Source organism: Peromyscus leucopus, chromosome 18, assembly GCF_004664715.2.
Source record: "Peromyscus leucopus breed LL Stock chromosome 18, UCI_PerLeu_2.1, whole genome shotgun sequence".
NCBI lineage: Eukaryota > Metazoa > Chordata > Mammalia > Rodentia > Cricetidae > Peromyscus > Peromyscus leucopus.
Genome location: NC_051078.1, coordinates 29,021,956 through 29,043,456, shown reverse-complemented (window position 1 = coordinate 29,043,456; position 21,501 = coordinate 29,021,956). Strand labels below are relative to the sequence as shown.

The 21,501-nt window shown below is 37.9% G+C and overlaps 3 protein-coding genes across 8 annotated transcripts in view; 2 read left to right on the top strand and 1 right to left on the bottom strand.

Moving 5' to 3' along the window:
- Positions 1-3,449, top strand: part of Cep290 (centrosomal protein 290) — an 85,900-nt gene extending 82,451 nt beyond the window's left edge. Inside the window, exon 53 of the mRNA XM_028889981.2 lies at positions 754-3,449. Coding sequence (XP_028745814.1) covers positions 754-981 — 228 coding nt within the window. The 3' untranslated portion in view covers positions 982-3,449. The remainder of the gene's footprint in view (positions 1-753) is intronic.
- On the bottom strand, positions 121-13,442 carry C18H12orf29 (chromosome 18 C12orf29 homolog). Of its 2 annotated transcripts, none has more exons than XM_028889982.2 (7): positions 13,255-13,442; positions 9,290-9,407; positions 6,841-6,936; positions 5,775-5,891; positions 4,789-4,986; positions 3,318-3,487; positions 121-1,651 (listed from the first exon to the last, which is right to left on the bottom strand). In XM_028889982.2, the coding sequence occupies exons 1-7, from the start codon at positions 13,342-13,344 to the stop codon at positions 1,463-1,465; spliced, it is 978 nt and encodes a 325-aa protein (XP_028745815.1). In that variant the 5' UTR covers positions 13,345-13,442; the 3' UTR covers positions 121-1,462. The 2 variants fall into 2 exon arrangements, with proteins under 2 accessions (XP_028745815.1, XP_028745816.1); XM_028889983.2 differs by lacking the exon at positions 121-1,651 and adding an exon at positions 2,038-2,355.
- Positions 13,443-14,566: 1,124 nt separating this feature from the next.
- The window catches only part of C18H12orf50 (chromosome 18 C12orf50 homolog), a 34,274-nt gene continuing 27,339 nt past the window's right edge, over positions 14,567-21,501 (top strand). For 2 of the 5 annotated variants that reach the window (XM_028889976.2, XM_028889974.2), the window contains exons 1-3: positions 16,418-16,488; positions 18,572-18,691; positions 19,011-19,131. In XM_028889976.2, coding sequence (XP_028745809.1) covers positions 18,680-18,691; positions 19,011-19,131 — 133 coding nt within the window. In that variant the 5' untranslated portion in view covers positions 16,418-16,488; positions 18,572-18,679. The other 3 variants (XM_037196792.1, XM_037196791.1, XM_037196790.1) reach the window with 3 other exon arrangements.

Sequence of the window (21,501 nt, the reverse complement as noted above, 5' to 3'; positions counted from 1 at the left end):
TGTGCCTAAAAATTCATGGATTCATTTCACACTTACCTTAATATTACTAAGTACATAATGTCACTCATGACAACTTTTTATTAAACAGCAGCTAGCAACAACAAAAAAATCAGACAAATAGAAAGGTCTAGAGAATAAATTTATTTTTAAATTATAACAAATGTACAGTTTTTAAATGTTTTAATTTGTGGGTCATGTTGGAAACAGTGTTTCTAAGTACCTTTTGGAATTATGTCCAGGGATCTTTCCCTTAAAACATTTCTGTGCTCTACCTTAAGACCCAGAAGCACAAGAGTCTGGAAGTGACCCCTGGCCCATCACTGGGTAGTGAAAACAGCCGTTCACGGACACATTCTCTTCACCGGGTGCTTGACTTTTACAAGTCCCAGGATTCCCATGATCATAAACATTATTTATAAAAGTAAAAAAGTTAGAACTGTAAAGAAAATACTGAAAACTCTGAAGATAGGAACTTCAGTGTAGTGAAGAGAAGAGTCTCTTTTGTTTGCCTCACTGAGACTATCTGATGCAGTTCAGAGAAAGATTCTATCCCAAAGCTATGGAAGCACTCATAAACTTCAGTCAGAGATGGCCACTGCTAAGTTATTGATATGGTACAATGGAACCTTATTAACAAAAGTCTTAAATACTTTTCTTGATATTTTACTGTTTGGGTTATTTGGGTTTTCATGTTTGTAATCCAAGCTCCTAAATGGCAAGCCAAAAATATGTATTTCTACATGTGACTTTCAGGAGGAAATTAAAAAGCTGAAAAAAGAACTGGAAAATTTTGATCCTTCATTTTTTGAAGAAATTGAAGACCTGAAGTACAATTATAAGGAAGAAGTGAAAAAAAATATTCTATTAGAAGAGAAGTTACAAAAACTTTCCGAACAATTTGGATTTGAATTACCTAGCCCTATTGAAGCTTCTGAACAGACAGAAGACAGAGAAAGTCCTAATAGTTTCCCTATTTATTAAAGACCACATTTAACTGTAGATTTAAAACTATTTTATAAGTTTAAAAGTTTCAGCTGGAAATCAAGAAGTCTCTGAACTATAGAATTCATCTCAAAATACTGTATTTTTGCTTAAAAATAAAATCATTTAGTTTTAACTTGGTAGAAAAGTATATTTTTGAAAACATGAATAATTTATGACTGTATAGTGCACAATGAGCTGATAGATATCCCTATTTTTATAATGTCTTAAATTTTCTAAAAGCATAAAGGTAAGCTTAACAATTTTACCATTTAAAATGGAAGTTTCAGATGGAATTATTTTATATTTATTTTTGTGTTAAGATATTCAAATCCCATGGTTTCTTTAAATACAGATACATAAATGTTTAGAATTTATACATATTTTGTCAAATACCTAGCAAAATTAAATAGACCCTTGAGTTATTTTAACCTCTGTAAAATAGCAGACTGTTTGCAATAATTCTAACTATATTTCCATTTTATACCTCAAGTATTATATCTTTAAGCCTATCAAATTTCTGTTTATCTATTTTTGAAAACCGATTAAACAAACACTCACTATCAAATGCACAGTCATATTTGTTCAGGTTCATGTTAATAATAACTGGTTTGGAATTCATGTAAGTATCTGGAAGTGGCCAGCATAAACCAAGATGATGGCGATGGACCTATAAGAAGGAAAAAGTGGTGTCAGCTTTAGTCTGTAAATAGCATTTTAATTTACTGCTACCTGCCAGGTACAATGCAAGGATCTACCTTAAATTACTCTTATTTTAACTCAATGCCACAGTTGTTCTCTGACATAGTGCTGGCTATCTTTCCCATTAGAACATGAGCTTCCTGAAGGCAGAGAAATTATTTTGTTCACTCTTCCAGTACCTTAAAAATGCCAGGAACATAATCAAGGGCTCCTCCAAAATTTAATGGATATAAGTGTCTTGGTGAATACAAGAAGAGAAATCTGTGAACCAGAATCTAGTATTACCAAAGGGAATATTAATGGTAGAATGGCAGGGGAGTCTGGGATTCCAGTTGGTTAGGACATTGTTGGGTAGCTGTTTCCTCCACAGGAAAACATCCTCTCTGGAGGGAGGTTCTTAAGACTCAGAAGGAAGCAAACCTTCACAAGTCTCAGGCAGATCCCCGGAAGCTTTGAAGAGTCCCAAGACACTGCAAGGTTACAAGAACACTAACAATCGCTGGAGAGAAGGTTCTCCTTTCACCAAAGGTGCTGCCAGCCCCCTGCAAGATGTGCAGGGAGTCCCCAGGAGTCCGCCTTTGTGAGTCATCACTGAAGCCGGAGAGGGCTTCTGATTGATGCTGCTGCCTCTGGGTCTGCCATGCTCCTTGTAAGTAGCTCCTCACCCACATCCTGAAAGTAACCCCAATAAAGTCACTGACTCACTGAGCTCCACTTGGATGGAATCCTTTCTTAGGTCTGTCCTCAGCACGTTATCTGTGGCAAATGAATGTTCCTGTCTCCCCAGGAGTATACAGTCACACAATACACACAATTATGTTTTCATAGATGCTAACGGAAAGCAGTTCGGGGAAGTTAAGAAGGGGCTGTACCATGGAAAGTCTTAACGTACCTGCACAGCATTATGCAGGACGTAATAATGCCATTCATTTGTGAAGAATGAACACGATGGGGTTAAAATTGAAAGATGAAGGTTTTAGGGACCACAATATAGTAATAATTCAAGCAAGACTCTTGGCCTAAATTAAAATTAGCGCCTGGTTGAGTGTAAAGAACAGACTTTTCAAGAACTGATAACAACCAGATGCATTAAGCAATGGGGAGAGAGCTTACTAATAATGAATCCAGGTTTCTAAGTTCAGGGGATAATGTGGAACTAGGAGTGAGAAGAACAGATTCAGTTTGGAACATTATGAATTTCCTATACCAGTGAGAAATCAAGCAGACATGTCAGACTAGGGAAAAGGGCACAAAGCAGAAGATCATTCATTCTGTGTCAGCTGCTGCTTGGCACGTTTTTACTCCGAAAACTCCCTAATAAGTTAGTTTAGGAGGTGCCGAGTTAAAATAGGCACAGCATGTCTCAGAGAACACAGTGTGCCACATGAGCTCCCCGGAGGGGGTGTGTTATCACTTTAACTCGGAAGCACATCCAGTAGAGCCAGTGCCCAGCCAGACACCACCATCTGTGGACTGTGCACTCTGACACTGCCCTAAGCTCAATTCTGTTTTAGCCTATAAAAATTAGAGGAGTTATACTAACTGCATGCCAAAATTAATAAAAATCCATCCAATCTGAGCGTCGCATCATTCTGTGAAGAAGGGAATCCCAAGCAAGCTGTTTCTGTCATTACCTTAAGTAAACAGCCGTCGCCACAGTGCCACACGATCCCTTCAATTTTACCCTCTCTGCAGTCTTCAAACCAGGACAGCAAGTCATTGTGCTTCAGCGTGGGCACATTTCTTACTTGGAAGGCTCCGTGGGGTATAAGAAAGTGCAATGGATATTTCTTGCTTCCTAGCCCTAAATGGTAAAACTTGCCATTAACCATTTTCAGTCATATTCTTTTCAGAAAGAGAAAATGTCTAAGTGTCTAAACATTTAAGAGTAATGTTAACAAAAAGTTTGATTTTCTGTAAAGAATAATCCGAAGTGCATTGTGTCCTGTTCTCACTCAAGTGACACTTCTTCCCAAACCTCTAAGTTGTACTTTCATGTACTCTCTACACTGGGACTTGGCACACTGACCTGTGGACCAAGTCCAGACAGACACCTATTGTAAGTGGTTTCATTGGAATGCAGCCTTATCCATTCATGTAAGTACTACTGATAGTCCATTTCAAAATTATGGTTAACAAAGCTGAAAATACAGGCTATTGAACATTTTTACAGAGAAAACTTGCTAGCATGTGCTATATCATTAGCTACATTCTGCTATTATTCAGTGTTTACCTAATAACATCTTTGATTCTGTATGTAAGCTTAATACCCATCAATCAACCTACTTAAATGTGTGTTCACATACATGTTTCTGTGGAGTAGAGGTGTGTGCATGTTCGTGCAACTGCACTGTGAAGACAGGAAGGAGGTCAACACTGAGTGTCTTGTTCAGTTGCTTTCCACCTTATATTTTGAAAAAGGGTGTGTGTCTCACTATACTTGAAGCTCAATGATTAGGCTACATTGTCTGCCCTGCAAGGCCCAGATAGCCTCCTATCTATGCCTCTCTGGCTCTTGGCCTGGCACACACCACTGTCACTCAGCTTTTAACAAGGGTGTTAGGGATCTGAACTTTATGGACTGGGCTACCTCCCTACACCTTCAATCTGCTTTTGATCTCTCTACAATTATTACAGCTTTAGAGTCCTTATCCTATTTTATGATTCTCCTTTCAATTCTGTACTCCAGAATGCCACTGATTTACTCAATTCATTATGGTATACATTCTGACGCTTTATACAGTATCTGTTGCCAAGTCTTACTCTTGCCTATAATTATTAATGCTAAAGTAATGACCTAACAGCACAGTGCATTTTCACCCAACTAACTCACCTAAAACTTATAAAGCAATAAAAAGCTACATCTCAGTTAATTGCGTTTCATGCACAGTTGTTAAAGCTACCATAGGGAAGGATAATAGGATAAAGTCAGCTTTTTGCATTATTAAATCATAATGATTAGCCATACATAAACTTTCTCTTGAGCAGAAGATGTGCAGAAAAGGATATGCTCCTAGGCAGTGGATGCACATGCATTAGTTGCTGCTTCAGTATGTTTCTCAAGTTGACCTTAGGAAGTTCTCTTTCAAAAACATCTTCCCTTACCGTATGGGTTCCCATTGATATTTGTTCCTATCAGCTCCAGGGTTTGCTCTAAAAGCTCTGACAGGGGCACGGCACTGATTTCCAAAAGTCCAGGCTTGTCGGGATCATGCCGTAGTACCAGGGCAATTCCAAACTCGTAGTTCACTACAGACGAATGCCAGCAGTACTGTTTGCTGTTCTTTTCCACAGGCACCCAACCTGGTATTTCAAGAAAAGTTACTTCTATCACATGGGTTCTATTACAAGATATAGGCATTTATTTATTTGTTACTAATACTCTTTATTTTCTAGATTCCCTATCGTACAGACACTTAAAATCTGTGGGAAAGCTAACAATTTTACTATTTTCCTTGATAATCATAAAGGGTTCATTTGCTTATTCTGTAGGGGTATAACTATGAATTAAACATTCTTCAAAAAAAATCATCTTGGTTCAGGAGCAACTGAGCACTATACTAAGATAGCATTAAACTTTCTTCTTCTTCTTTTTTTTTTAAATTTTATTTTAGTATCTTTTCTAACTGGCCACTCTCGCTCCTGCCTGGTATTGTCATGTTTTTTCATTTAATAAACTAAGTTCTCTGCAGCACCCTTCCAGTGTCAAAGATAATATATATAGTAAGCGCTCCACAGTTCCTATCATTGTCCCAATCATACTGAACAATTTATCAGTTCCCTATTTGCTGTTACTGTTTTTACTCTTATTGCTAGAATAAGCTCCCTCAATACAGAAAACTTGCTGCAAATGAAAGAAACAGGCCACTCTGAGCAAACATCTTACAAAATATGCTCATCCTTGAGAAAGATTCAAACCAGAAAGGGCATTGCTTCCTATGTCTTTGATATAAACTGTTAAGACTTTTCAATAAACTTGATTCAGAAATTTCCACTATAAATAAAATGAAAAGCTAGATTAAAACGAATGTCTGACTGGGCTTGTTTGTTTGTTTGTTTCTTACACTGAACACAAAATGATTATGTGATACCAGGAATGTGTCCGTTTTCATCAGGTACTGGTTTCCCATTCTGTTGTTCTATTTCCTTTGCTGGTATCCAACACTCTGGGACAGGCTTGAAATCCTCCTCGGTGTTCCAAAGAAACTCTACAGAGAGTCAGTCAATTTTACGCTGTTACTTTAAGACATCACATACAGAACAGATGCAAAGTGGAAGTAGGAAACACATCCCTCTCATATGTGGAAGGTACTCTCTACTATCACTGCAATTGTGGTTACACTCTAAATTAGGGCACTAACACTGGAAATTTTCAACTTTCACTACACTACCATTTAAACACATTGCAATCTAAAGTAGCCAACATTTTCTGAGGATTTGTGAGTTTTTAATTTCTTCATTTTTTGGGTGTTTCAAGATAGGGTTTCTCTGTGTAATAGTCTTGGCTGTCCTGGATCTCACTCTGTAGACCAGGTTGGCCTTGAACTCTGAGATCCACCCGCCTCTGCCTCCTGAATGAGATTTATGAGTTTTAATATACTCTCTAGTTTTAATATACTCTCTATACAATACTTTATATATATATATACATATATATGTTACATATATGAGTATAAATAGGTAATAAGTATATATGTATAATATAGGCATCAATGCAGTAATAAAATATTAATTATCTTTTGATAGTTATAACACGACTCAGTAAATTATTTTTCTTATGTAAACCAAATGAAAATGTATCTCTTACTATAACACTGTATGTTTAAACAGAATAGATTGATACTATAAAGAAGTTACAGAAAGGTTGGGAAAATGGTTTTCAGTATTTGTGTGTGTAGGGGTGTGTGTGTGTGTGTGTGTGTGTGTGTGTGTGTGTGTGTGTGTCTGGGCACTGTGCCAATGTTTTATCCCTAAAAGTGAATATTCTATCTATCTATCTATCTATCTATCTATCTATCTATCTATCTATCTATCTATCTATCTATGTAAATATAATTATTTTCCTCAAGATAGATAGATATCTAGAGAAAGAAGAACCATAGCAATAAACCACAAATTTCAACTCTTTATGAAAAGTTTGAAGAAAAACCCACTAACCTTTTGAGCTTTCTTTTGAATGTAGAAATTTTTTAAATCTTTTGTCAGCCTGCTTGTTAGGTTTTCTATCCAGTCGAGCCCAAAGGTATGGCTGACCTAAAACCACAGTAATAAAAGGGAAAGTGAAGAGGAAACAAACTTCATCTTGCAAGACATTTCAGAGGAAAAGAACCAATAAACAGTAGTCTGCTCTGTAAGAAGACCAACCCTGAAGGACAAAGGAAATACAAGATGCACCTACAAGTCAGCATCCCAGTGTGTGAGGGTGTACTTTGTTAAATGACCGTTGTGAGAAAAATGCATGCTCCTTTTATCAGAATGGTCCACGGTCCTTCCCTACATTCTCCAAATGAGAGCAGAACCAGGTGGCTGTGTTCACACATCCCCTGATTATCACACTGCAATGTGGGGTCAATTCTGGCAGATATGAAATCAAGCTGACCTGTCTGGCATGGCCAGGTCATTAGGCACACTGATGACGAGGGCTTCCTGTAACCCTGGGGGAAAGTAGTCTCAGGGCACTGTGCCAATATTCTGTATTGCTAAAAGTGAGACTTCTGGATTGCATCTGGTTTCATTGAGACTCCTGGTTAGCCTGCTGTTGCCACTGCTTACTAAACGGGAAGATGCCTACAGGACAAGCAAAAGCAGAGAGTCCCCCATCTAAGGCTCCACCTTGAGTTCCTGATTCTGAAGTGTGACCTGAACACATCAGTGGTTCCTAACCTGAGAAAATATGTCCTGCTGTGGCTACAAAGCAGGACAAAATACAGATTTTCCCTGGCATCTCCATCCCTTGTTGCTCTGTGACAACCTTGCTTCTGAAATCCTTGTTTTATTATGTATTTATCCATTTGTTATCTCTGGTCCTGTGAGCATTCTTGAGCAGTAAAGTTCCAACACTCCAATTGCTCCCATCATGCACCTCACACATGATACACATTAAAGATTTTTTAATATAAGAGCCTGATAAATCTTATTCAAATGTGAGAGTCAAAGATTTATAAAATTTTTAATTATACTATAATACTATGACTAGCTATGCATATACATAATATAAAGAAATAGATTAAAATTATATTGTCTCTGGTTAAATAGACTTTTTTTCTTTTTATTGGTAAACATATAAAATGGATTCCACTCACATCCCTTAGCTATCACCAAAAATAATAGTAATAGTAATAATAGTCCTACTAGGTATATGGACAAAAATAATAGTCCTTCCAGGTATACATCTAAAAGCCAGAATTTCTGTGTGACCTTTATGGAAAATGTATGATGGGTACTCAGATTTTCTAAATTAGAATTAACATATGATCCAGTAATCCCATGTACAGGTTCATAACTCCCCAAAAAACTGGAGACTAATTTAGCATTATTAATTGTATTATCCACAATGGCATAAAGGTTGGAGCAACCTAAATGCCTATCAGTGACTGAATGGATAAACAAAATGTGCTATGTACATATTAAGCAATTTTTAAAAATGTGTGCAATCTGATATACTCTTAACATGGTAAAATACTGAACTAAACAAGTAACCCAGTCATAAAGAGACAAATATCTTTTGAGTCCATTTACATGAGTTACCTACAATTAGAAAGTAGAATGAACTAAGGCCTGAGAGATGGGCTCTGTGGAGATAGGGGTGCATGAGGGGGTTCCCAAAAAGGCAGTTTTAGTTCTAGACGATGACATATTCTAGAGATGAGTGGGGATGATATCACTACAGCCATGTGAATGTCCTTAATGCTGCTGAGTTACATATCATTGTAAAGTACAGTTATAATGGCAATTTTTATCTTATCACAAGTTGAAAGTTTTTAAAGTGCATTTCAGGATATTTCTTGACACCAAGAAATAAATCGAGCTCATTTATCTATTTTTGTTACCAGAACTGAGAGTCAATAATCTCACCGTCCATTAGTAATTACAAACAATAGTTCTTTCTTTTCAATGTGCCTTTTCCCCTTAATATCATCAATGTGAACTTTCTTTTTCAAAGTCTGTAACTGATCAGAGACCTGGCCAATGTTAATGAAAGCGCTTGAAGCTCTAGGGTGGTAAAATAAGAACAAGTTCCAGGGCTGGACAAACCCAGGTCCCGTCATTGTTCAGCCATTCATTAACTGAATGGTCTTAGACAAATTACTAAACCTGGCTGAGACTCAGTTTCCTCATTAGGGATACAGAAATGTTTATTATGCAAATGAGGGAACATACAAGACCTGTCTATTAGGCTGCCTAGCCTTTCATGGGAATTTCAAGTTAATGTTAGTCACATGTCTTTCCCTCCCCGAGAGAAGTAAATACAACCACTGTGATTTTTCACTCAGCTACTACAGTTAGGTTTTAATAGTTCATGAAGAGTAAATACCCATCCCAGATGTTCAGGATTTATACAACGATTAAGATAATACTTTTAGTAAATGTGATAGTTGTATTTTACCTTTGTAGTTAGTAACATAACAACATGTTCCATCCACTTTTTCTGTTGCAATGGCACTGTATACATCTGCATCTAACGCCTTTTCACTTAGAGTTTCAGTTGCCAAAACTTTAAATGGCTTAAAAAGAGAAAGAGAAAAAAAAAAAAAAAAAAAAAAAAAACTGGTGTTAAGACACACAGCCTCTGCCTTCACACACAGGCTCACCTGAACTGTGCCTACTTTCATTAGTTCTGTCTCCCAAGACTGACTCTGCAGGCCAGGCCGGCCTTGAACTCATCATCCTTTTGCTTTAGCCTCTAGTTCCCAGATTCCCCTCCTGTCCTGCCACACCAGCTCTGCAACTCTTTGTAATGTGATCACAGTAAAATTTGATTTTCCATGCAGACTCTTATTTACATGCTTCTCATCCATCACAAGGAAACTGGGAATCATGTCCTATGCTGTTTCATCCTCAGCACGGGTTCAACATGCACAATCCTATTCTTTGTGAATAAATGCAATAAGCACCATTCATGACACTGGAAATACAGAGAAGTGCCCACCTTTAGTGAAACCTACACTTTAGAGGGCTATGACACAAATAAGATGCATAACAGTATTACACTGATGAGTTCTGAAGAGGAAAACCAGACAGAATGGCACAGGGAAGTCCTCTGAGGCGGTGATATCTGAGCAGATTTGACACATCAGGAGAAAAGGCCCAGAGTCAGGACATTCTATGTCTGAAGAATGCAAGTCAGCCTCTGTGTTCGGGACAGAGTGCAGGGAAAACTACATCACATGCTTACTTCATTCCAGAGTGTTCCTGGGGGTTCAGCACATGGATGCACCAATCACAATTCTCCAAGACTTAAGTCTACTCTTCAATGAGATCCTTACAAAATTGACTTTTTCAAATCACCACTTGGTTCTTAGTTGTAGGAAGAGTCTTGTGATGTCCTCTGTCTTGGGCCATGTTTTCAGAAAGAGAAGATGAAGACGACTCCTATTTTTAGTTTTGAAAAGACTTTCTTGCAAACTGAAATCCACATGCTTACTTGAAGATGTCCATCTTAAACATCTCTGTGGCTACCCATTCCACAATGTTGCTGAATCTTCTTTATGAAATACATTTGCCTAGTATGCAGGCCATCTTTAAAGGACCAAGACCCACTGCCATTGCCTGCTGGGTGAAACTTCCAGTAACTATTACGGTAAGTCTACCCCAGGTGATCAAAGGTGGTCCACCATACTCCTGGGACTGAAACACTCAGTTCTGTTCCTGGCGCAATGCGTACTCAACATCTTGAGGCCGATTGTGGTTTCTACTTCAACTGCTCCCAGGTTCCGCTGTTGAAAACTACCAACAATCACCTGCCTGCTGTTTCCCTCCAAAATTTACTTGCTTTGTCTGGTATTCCCTTCTTGTTCTTTTCATCTTTACCAACAATTAGCTGTTTACAAGTTTCATTTACAACCTTGCTACTGTCAGGAAGAAAATAAAGCATGGAGGCTGGAAGAAAAGGCTGCTTTTGAGATTCTTACAACTTTTTAGCTATAATTTTGATTTCTAAGAGGCACTACTATTTTATAGTCTGAATCTAAACATTCACTTTACAAAATAATTATAATAAATACTAATAAAAAACACTGTACAAAACAAAGGAGAAATGGTGGTTCAGACAAAATTAGGCACTAGGATACTATACTCATTGCATTACTGATTTACTACTTTGTGTGAGGTATATGTATGTATATATGTGTGAACGTGTGTGTGTATGAATACATGCCTGTATGAGTGCATGTGAAAACCAGAGATCACTGGGTATACTCAATATTTACCTTACTTTCAGAGACAAGAGTCTCTCACTGAACGTAAAACTTAGAGGTTCTGGTAGGTAAGCTCTAGGGCTCTTGTATCCCCCTCTACAACAATTGAGATTACAGAGATGTGGCTGCTGGGGTTCTGAACTCAGGTCCTCAGGCCTGTGTAGCAGGTTCATGATATACTACTTTCAGGATCAACTTGTTATCCATATTTTAATACTGGTACCAAGAGGTATGATTCTAAGCCACCGTGGCAAAACAGTAGTCTAACAGCGTGTGTGTGTGTGTGTGTGTGTGTGTGTGTGTGTGTGTTTGTGTGTGTGTACATTTTTAAACTTATAAAAGTGCGAGTATTACTATGGCCATGGAGTTGTTAATGAGTGTGAAATCTTCCTTACACAAGGATCATTCTCTACTACTGTCTGCTATTTACATGACACAAGGTTCTGAAGGGCATAGTAACTTCTTCACCTGTGACCAAACACTTTATTACTGCAAAAGCAAGAACATTTGTGTATGAAAACAGGCAACGAAGATCGATTGGCTGGTGTGCAATTTCTAGATACAGCCAATCAGGGGATGACTCAGCTGATCAGTTTTATTAAGATCTACTAAAAAACACTGACAGCGATTTACGCAGAGTGGATAGCCTGAGAAAAACCTTAATGCACAGGAGTGTGCTCAATACGTTCACAAGATGAAAGATGTTGCGAAAACAAGAACTCGACATTAAGATTTTAAAATAGACTAGGCCTAATTAATAAGAGAGTCTGGACTATAATTGTTTGGACACTATGCTGTAAACACTGCTGTTAAGATAGTTTTAACTGCAGAGGTGAGAGGGTTTTTTTTTCCCTAGTATATAATACTTTTAAAATTATGCCCCACCCCCAATATTCAAAGTGGAGAATCATAATTTAAATGAACCATCAAGGATGACAATGTTTTAGAGTACTTGAATTTATTCTGACTTTTGTTCCAAATAGCCAGCAATACAGACACTGAGTACTCATCTTAAGGCTTTACTAGAAAATACAGTGAAACTCACTCTGGGTGTCAGGTACAATGTATTAAGTAGTACCGTAAACAGCATCAGGACATTTTAAGTGTAGTAACAATTGTAGGAGAAAGGAATATGAAAAGATCAGTTAAAAGTAAAAGGTAAGACATCAAGTTGATGGAAAACTATCAGGAGGACTCTCGGATTGAAATTTGACAAATACTAATTCATGTGTCAGTTCCTAGCGGCAGGGACTACAAGATAACAGGGCATCTTGTCTTAAAGGCCATTTAATCTAAAAAACAAGAAAGGGGGCCCTGAGGGAGGGAAAATGGGGCTCTTAAAGAGAGGCAGTTATAGAGTACAAAAGTAAAAGAGGTAATGGTGTGGGGGGGGCGGGGCTGGAGACATGGGGGAGACCGTGAACGGAACAACACAAATTATGTATGAGAATGCCACAAGGAAAACTCATACTTTGCATGCTAATTAAACAAACAAACAAAACCCACAAGAACAACAAGACCAGAAGGCCAATGATACATTAGTAACGATGAAAGAGTGGAAATGATTGAAATGGACACAATGTGTCTGAGCTAAGGGGTTAAGAACTTCGCTACATATCAAAGAACCACACTGACATAAGCTATCTATGAATTAATTCACTTACGTTCACTCAAGGCTCAGTCTGTGTAAAACACACAAGATGACTAGAAAACCTTGGTAGGACGGGAGCTCAAAAGTTAGAACTGAGCAAGACATGACACTACTCTGATTTTAGTGACCTCGTTAGGCTAGCTGTCAACAGGGCCATGGGTTCCTAGGACACCCCAAGTAAACAGTGCCTTCTCATCAGACTCTAGGTCGACAGTCGTTCCATGTTAGACAGGACATCTCACTACTCAGGTTTTTCACATTAACTGCGATGTGGGTTTTCAGACCTGTCAGAGCAAGTTTGAATCACCTGATCAGGGAGTGGAACATTGAAAAAAAAAAGGAATCTCTCCCACACTCCTTACAACGAAGAAGGTCGAAGAAGCTGGAGCTCCCAGCACAAGGGAACTTCACCCAAACCTCCCCGGGAAAACCTGGAGGGCCCCCTCCCGGACCGCGGCTCAGCGTTGGAGGAGCTGCCGCCCAGCAGCTCACGCCGCCGGGTACCTGATGCTCCCGCTTGGCCGAGGGCTCGGCTTTCACCTCCGTCACAAACACGCAGGGCATCTTCCGCTGCACCGAGCCCAGGCGCCTCATGGTGCCCACGCCCACCGTGTCTCCACAGCGCTGGGTCCAGGGCGGAGGAAGCCCTGCAGCAACCGGCCAGGGAAACGATCTCGGTCCTGCCCGGGGATCCAAACTGCGGCGCCAAGCTCCACCCCGACGAGGGGCGGGGACGCACGCCCGGAAGCGACCGCCTATTTGCGGGGCATTCTGGGAGTTGTAGTGCGCCTGTGAGGCTACAGAGCTGGCACCTCCACGTGGGTGATTCCCCTATGTTTTGATGACCAATAAATAAACGAAAAGATCCGTTGCCCGGTTTTGTGTATTGGGCCACAACTTAGTAACGGTGATATTTTCGGAAATTAACATCCAGTTATAAGTGATGAATCACTTTAGTGTCGCGCGTTTCTCCTGAAACTCACTTGTCTGCTTTTTCTTCAAGAAATGTAAGGGATTGTGAACCCGGAGAAGTTTAGAAAGAACTTTCAGACATTTCCTAACAGGCAGACAGAAAACCTGATTTTCCAGGGAGAACATAAGACAAACGCTACAATGAACAGACCTGGAATTTTTTTTAAGCTTCTGTTTGAATTAATCATCAAACGGTGTATAATTTGGTGTCCTTCCCAATGAGTAAAATTTAGACAAATCCAAAACCATAGAAATACCAAGAAACAGCTGTCAAGTTTTTCCTAGTAATCCAACAAAGGGCTTGAGTCAACTACAGGGCTGAAAACATCTTGTTTCACTTGACTTACTGTCCAAAACGACATTAGATGATAAATAATAAAATTGGTGCTTATATAAGAAAAAAAAAAAGTATATTCTAGTAGTAGACCTATGTCACTGAAGCCTAAGATCATAGGGAGATTTTTGACTTTACAATCTTAGGTAACTGGAAAAGCCAATTTTTATTTCTATAATTCTTTTTCATCAACCCAATTTACATTTCTCTAATTGCTTTATCAACACGTATCCAACTGCCCAGCAATTTACTTACTTAAGCACTTAGAAAAAAATTAAATAACTTTATTTCCCTTGGAAGTATCTATAATCAGAGGACTCTCAAAAGAATAAAGTATCCCTAAAAATAAGTCCTTAGCCTTTTAAAATCTTTAAAATCAAAGAAATTGATAATTTCTTTGAGACTCTAGAGAAATCCTAAGCAACAGCTTGTCTCTTGGGTCTCAGACAATCAAAAGACCTTTCCAACTCTCAACTGTCACTTCCCAAACTGCCACAGAATATTCTAGATCCAACATTCTGCCATGTGTTAGCAAAGATAATCTTCCAGAAACATTCCACCTGCTTTAAGCCTCTCCCTCAAAGAACCAGCAGCAATATTTTGGTTCCTTCAATGCCTGGACAAGGCTTCTGACAGAAACAGAAGAATCCATACCAGGAGACCATCACAGGATCAGGTTACTCAGAAGAATGGCAGCCATCAGCTTCCCCCAGTTCAGATACAAAGCTGGTTGGGGGGCCCCTGGCCACCGACCTTAAAGTGGTACTACAGGATAACTGAGAGATGTTTCTTCTCTGATGCGTTAGTAACCTAGCACACACCAAAAAGAAACTCTGCCTGAGTCTGTCTTGGCCTACACAATCCGGGATTTCTGGGTCTGCTTTTGATGACAAAACTTCCTATCACTTCTCATTACAAGAAATGAAAAAAAAAAAAAAAAAAAAAAGGTAGAATCATAGATTTCTGTAAAAAATGAAATCCACAACAGGATATAAGTGAAGTGAAAAGTAAAACTAAATGAAAGGAAAGAACTAGAAAGGGAAAGTCAAGGGTTCTGAGTATTCCAAGGACTAACAGAAGATACCCATCTAATGTGTTACACAATGAAAGAATTTTTTTTTTTTAAATCCCTTTGTGATTTTGACCCGATTTTGCTAGGTCTAGTGGAATGTGGGCTACTCATCAGCAACTGAGGTAAAAGCATTTTTCAGCCCTTTCCCTGGGAAATCACTTAATTCAGCAATAATAGTGTTTGATACCAGTCTTGGAAAGCCATCTAGTGAAACTTCACACTCAGTCATGGATTCATCTGGAAGAGATGCATGCTTGAAGACTTCTTAGAGGAATTTCCCTGACTAGCTTGTGACTTAAGATGAGCACCTTGCTGCTGTTCAAGAGTTAGAGAGAAGGGCAAACCCAAAGACGAGGCTTATGTTTATATATTAATCAATAATTTCAAGGGCTTTGCCAAACCTTTATCCCCTCTTTTACTTCTAACACAGCCTCGTTTCTTTTATTTTACAGTTATAAGCAAACTAACCTTTGCAAAATTGTTTAGTTCTAGATTACTACTCTAGACCATCCACTCAAAAGATTTAAGGCAATTTGCCATATTTTATTTCAATGGAAATCTGTGTTTGTCTTGATCATTTGAGATTTCAGTTAAAAGTCTGCAGTAATTTAAAAACATACTTTGGTCCAGTGTGATCAGTCAGTACCAGTCAACTTCTAAGTGGCCTATGGTGAATATTCTTCAGTTCTGCTAGATTCTTATTCTTATAGGGAGGATGCTTGGATGGAGACTAAAAACTGCTCATCGAAATGTCTCCCTTTGGGAATCAGAAGGCTTCACCTTGTTTTCAACAAATTCTCCTAGTTTTCAAGGATGCTGGAACCCTTTGCTATCAGATGAAGCTAATTCCCCTTTTATGATGGATGAAAATGGAACCAAGTCACTGGATGAATAGGTACTCCTTTTTATTTTCATGTATGTTTATTACTATTACAATCTGGCTATGGTTTTTCCTAAGTCGGTGTATATAGCACCAGGTATATATTTACATAATTGTATATGTTTTCTTGGAATATAGATAGTATATTTATCTTGGTTCCATTTCCAAATCACATATACAAATAGCTATTTCCTCATGAAATACTTACCAATTTTAATTTTGAAAATATGAATTTGTGTTTCTTCTTTAACCATACACTGAAAAATAAAATACAGTGTTAAATTTACAGATAATGTTTGAATATATTTGATATATAATGGGTAAGGAAGATATTCCTGTAGGTGAAGTAGGCTACAGTTGCATATGAGGTCATTTATGATGAGCAAACAATGGATTATGTAACAATGAGGAAAATTCTGGAAGTTTGAGTTTGTGTGATTACTAGTAACCACTTTCAACATTTCTGCAAAGCTAGAGAAGGTATCTTCTAATTTAAATTTATTTAAGAATTAGCTGTTGTGTAATATACTGTCAACCGGAGGTCAGTTTTAAAGGAATACTACTGATAGCCTGAAAGACTGTGGAAAAGAAAGAACAATTTCCCCTTACACACTGATAGTTCTTATATTTGCGATCCTGCAATCTGTACATATTTATAAAACACAGTCATTGGATTAGCAGCAAGAGATTGAAAATGGCAGAAGTTGGGAATGACTGCTATTTCTTTGTTAATTCCACATGCATAAAGGTAAATATTGTACGACTTACAGTGCACATGCTTAAGCTTTTTAGTAGAATGAAAGAAGAAACAGCAATAAAAAAGATACCTTAATTCTGAAGTAAAAGCCTATGTATTTTTGATATCTTGATTTTATGTGGGGAAATTTGGGTTAATTTAAAATTATGATATATTTAAAACTATTCTTTAAGTATGTAGTCAGTTTCATGCCAGTTTTCATATAACATTTTTGCATATATTATGTCTCTTTTAGACATCAAATTCCTAATTCTGTATACTATATAATGATATTTATAATATAGCACATTATTTTGTTGTATATGACTTCAGTCATACATTATTAAATAGTTGGATTCAGGTTACTATCAAGAACATAGTATCTGTTTCCTTTTTGAAATTAGTTAAAACAGTGATTGCATTTTTCCTGTCAGAAGTCTGAGTAACAGCAAGTATTTAACTATGTAAAGAGAGATAGAATGTAGCATAAACAAATCAACCACAGTTATAACATTAAGTGGGAAACTGATTTGAAATTAATGGATATTTTAAAAAATGGATAAATGTAGAAACTCCTTTGTTGCTCACGTCCCAAATGAACTTAAGAAAGATAGATGTTCTCTCTGGTCAAGCATCTTTTAGCTCGGCTAGAAACCTGGAGTCAAACTCTTTGGCCACAAGAATTCAAACCCCTTTTGTCATGTCACTTTTCAAAGACTTCTTGGATGACAGACTTTTTGTTCCAGATTGTCAGAGTTTTGTCTCTTTCTCTGTTTATCCCCAAGTGACTGATGAATAATACCTTCTAAGGAAATGACTAGACAGAATCTAGAAACCATTATACATCACCTCACATCGTTTCTGCAATATACTGTGAGAGGTTTTTTGGTTTTGTTTGTGTTTTTTTTTTTAAGAGTGAAAAGAGAAAATGAGTTAATTGTTAACATGTGGCTGTTGACAAGTGATGGAGCTGTGGTGTTAATACCAGTTTGCCTGAACGCAAACTCACTGCTCATTCTCCTGTGCTTTCAGAATACCAACTCCATCTTTGAAGGGAAAAGAAAGTGAATAGAGAAGTAGAAAGACAACATAGAGTGTGTGTCAAAAAGAAAGGAATGCAATGGAGTTGTTATTGTTCGCTATTCCCCTGTCTATGAGACAGTGGCCTACAGTTTTTCCAACTGTGAATATATGCATAAAAGAATGTTGAATTCAAAAATAAAGCAATAGCAGGCCATTGATATAATCCATATATAATCTGGTTTTTATATAAAATACCTGCGTAAATATATTTAGTCAACTGTTTGTACATCAAGAACATAAAACATGCATGTTATGTGTGATGCGGAAATTACTGCAGTTTTTACAGTATCACACAGTTGAGATTCCACTTACTTTCTTGATCTCAACACAGCTTGCAGCATCTCCACAGACTGCTAGTCTCAGTGGTCGGTAGAGACTGTCTTCAGTGTGACTAGTGCATGGTAGATACTTGCCAAGCTTTCTTCAGAAAGAGAAATGAACCCTCCCTGTTGTTGTATTGCAATGAAGGGAGTCTCTGCCCTCACATCTACAGGCTCACTGGATGCAAAGGGCATCATTTTGAGAGTAACTTGTGGTGTGTTGTTACTGTTTCATCATTGCCTTTTCTTATCACTTTCTCACTCTAAAGAGATGGATTTGTGACAGCTTAGTCATTTAAGCCTGTATTGATAGTGCATGTTTTCGCAATTCCAATATTATAGACTCTTTCTTCTTTAGTCTGTTAACATTTTGTTATTAAACGCTAACATTAATATAGTGTCTTCTGCACTGTTTATCTCTTAGGGTTCTCAGTGCCGATTCCGACACTGTGAAGAAGCCCTTGGCAGTGACACTGTGTGCTCATTATGGAGAGAGAGAAAATGTTTAGACCCTCTTTGCAGATTTAGACACATGGAAATGCAGGTAAAATGATTGATCGTTTTCACTAAAACACTCTTACCTTCATCGTTGCAAAAAACTTTTATAACAAAGTAGGGAAGAAATCATTCTTCCTCCCCAACAATTTAAGTGTTTTTTCACTTTGTTCAAGCCAAACTTGTACAAAATAAAAGAACATTTTATCTTTTAAATAGAAAAGTTTAGAGGGGGCAAAATGTAGGAAACACAGATGACTCTAAGTCAGCCATTAAAGCTATCCTTTTCACATTGCATTGTGTTCTGAGAGCCTGCATTTATTGTGAAGTAGCTAAACATTGTATTTTCTCCCACTTCCTTTCCATAGCAAAACTGCAGCATTTCATGCTTCTGGGAAACCCAACCTCTTGGTTGTGTGAAGATCAGCTGTATTTTTTACCACAGCAAACCCCGAAATATCAATGGATTATTTTTGCCACCAAGTAGCAGTGAGTATATCTGTAATAACTGGATCTCCAGTATTAGAGTCTGGTCTTGGTGTAGAAGGCTAGGGAGGCACAGTTGCAGAAGTGCCAGGCATCTCTCATAGGTGGGGAGAGCCAAGACATGCTCTGGGTTACATGTCACTGTCTGTCACAGCAGCTGTCTGCAGTAATTCGAAAATGCTTCTTTGTGTTCTTCACAGAACACAGAAGACCTCATATTTAAGGGAACCTTGTTGGAGAAATTGGTGATCTCAAGGTTTTCCCTGATGCTGTAGCAACCGTATTCTGCTACGGTCACCATATGTCTCTGGTGGAATGGTCCTAGATAAGAGTAGAATGTGATATTAGTCCTTTGGGAATAAAAAGATTAGTTTCCTATAACCTCAATAAGTGGATAGCTAAAACTTTAGCCCCTTTATTACATACTTGGGGAAACTTTTGACCTCATAAAGCACATCACCGATGCAATACTTTTATTATTGTTTCTCTTCCTCACTAGAATGTAAGCATCTGGAAGCTGGGGAACATAATTAATTTCTGTGCCATTGCTTTGCAATGTCTGGACCAAAAAAAAAAAAAATGTGTAGTAAATTAGTTGCTTAGACAAATGGGTGGGTGAGAAGAGATGGAAACTTGCTGGGATGAAAGTGGTGAAGCTGTGTAACGGATTAACTTGGCTCTGTTAGTTTACAACGGTATGATTTTTATCCGGGGCAAAACATTCCCATGGCATTATTTTTATCCGGTAGTTTAATCCCAGGGATTTCACTGGCTCTTTTAAGACCAGCGGGAAACAAAGACTCCCTCCTCTCAGAGCAGAGCTGGATGGGATGCCTGTGTAAATGACTACCATTCATCTCCCCACTGTTAAAATAAGCTCTGGTGTAAGTGCTGTAGTGTTGCTGTGTGGGTTGTTCTTGTATGTTGTAAATAGAACTAGCCTTTCTGGAAGTGCCAACTTTTCCAACAGGGGTAGGACTTAGCCTGACATTTGGAGCAAGCCTCCCTTCAATAGGGTCAAATCTACACCTGTGCACTGACTCTAACCCTTCCCCCTAAACATTCTAGTTATTAAATAACATTCTAGTTATTAAAGTTATTAAAGAGGTGTGTAGACAAATAATATCCACTTTCCTTAAATCTCCTTGACTCTTTGGAAGACAGGAGAGAGTTGCTTATATTCACTACACTATATATCCAGCACAGGCTCATCGTGTACACTTGGATCTTGAATAGAACTTCTGTTTTGAATAGAACTAATTTCATTCTGGCTTTTATTTTTGTCAATCAGTGTAAGAGACTCTCAACTTTTCACTCATTCTTCTCCAGCTTTCCTTTGTCAACACAATTCTATCTTCTCTGAATGTTCCTCTCATTTTTCACACTTTTAGGTAAGAAGTTTTCCCTTGAGGACTCTAGTTCTCCTATGGCCCTTGTCACTGTTAGCTGACCGCACCCACCGCAACTCCCTCTCTTCCAAATCTCAAGTACTACCAGCTCTAAGTGTGAGATGAGAGATTTTCTTGGTCCTTGTTGCCAATTTCAGACTGTTTCTGACACTTCTTTCTAATACTGTCCAGCGTGAGTCTGATGATAATTATTTTTATTAGTTTATTATTATTTTATTAGTGTTGTGCCATTGTCTTTTGCTCATCTACTTCCTTTCACCTTGTTTTCAACCATATGCAACTTGTAGATCATTGTTACTATATTAGTACCACTCTATTAATTCTTGGTAATTTCAATAGGAAAATATATGCTCTATCATCACGCTAGCCTCTCTATGCTTCTAGCTCCTCAATCACTTACTCCTGCAATATCTTCATATATATATATATATATATATATATATATATATATATATAATTTTATTTTATTTTACAGGAATATCTTCTTATGAGTCTCCCTGGCAACCAATGTTTTTTTCACACTTCCCAATCTGCTACCATTCATTAACTGCAGGAAACTATTCTTACAGCCATAATATTGGTACATGTCTCCCCACTTATTTTGTGCATGTATCTGTCAAATTGCTCATGGTTAAAAACAGCAACACATGACCATCTGACAAAGTTTAAATTCTTGGCCATAGACCTCAAATGAGTCCATAGTATTGACTTCAGCCATGCTCTATATTGGTCCTCAGGTACATCTCTGTTCTTCTAGAATATGGTTTTCTATTGTCTTCCTTCTCATTCATCTTCCAAAATCTCCTCATCCCAGATGGTGACCTTAATATTTTACTGAAGAACTTAAGGAATGGGTAGGGAATTTCTACAGATTTCCATCTACCCACCTACCTACCATCCATACTTGTCTCTTCTTCACACTTGCCATAATGAACTACCATTTTCTATCTAGTCAGTCTTCCCA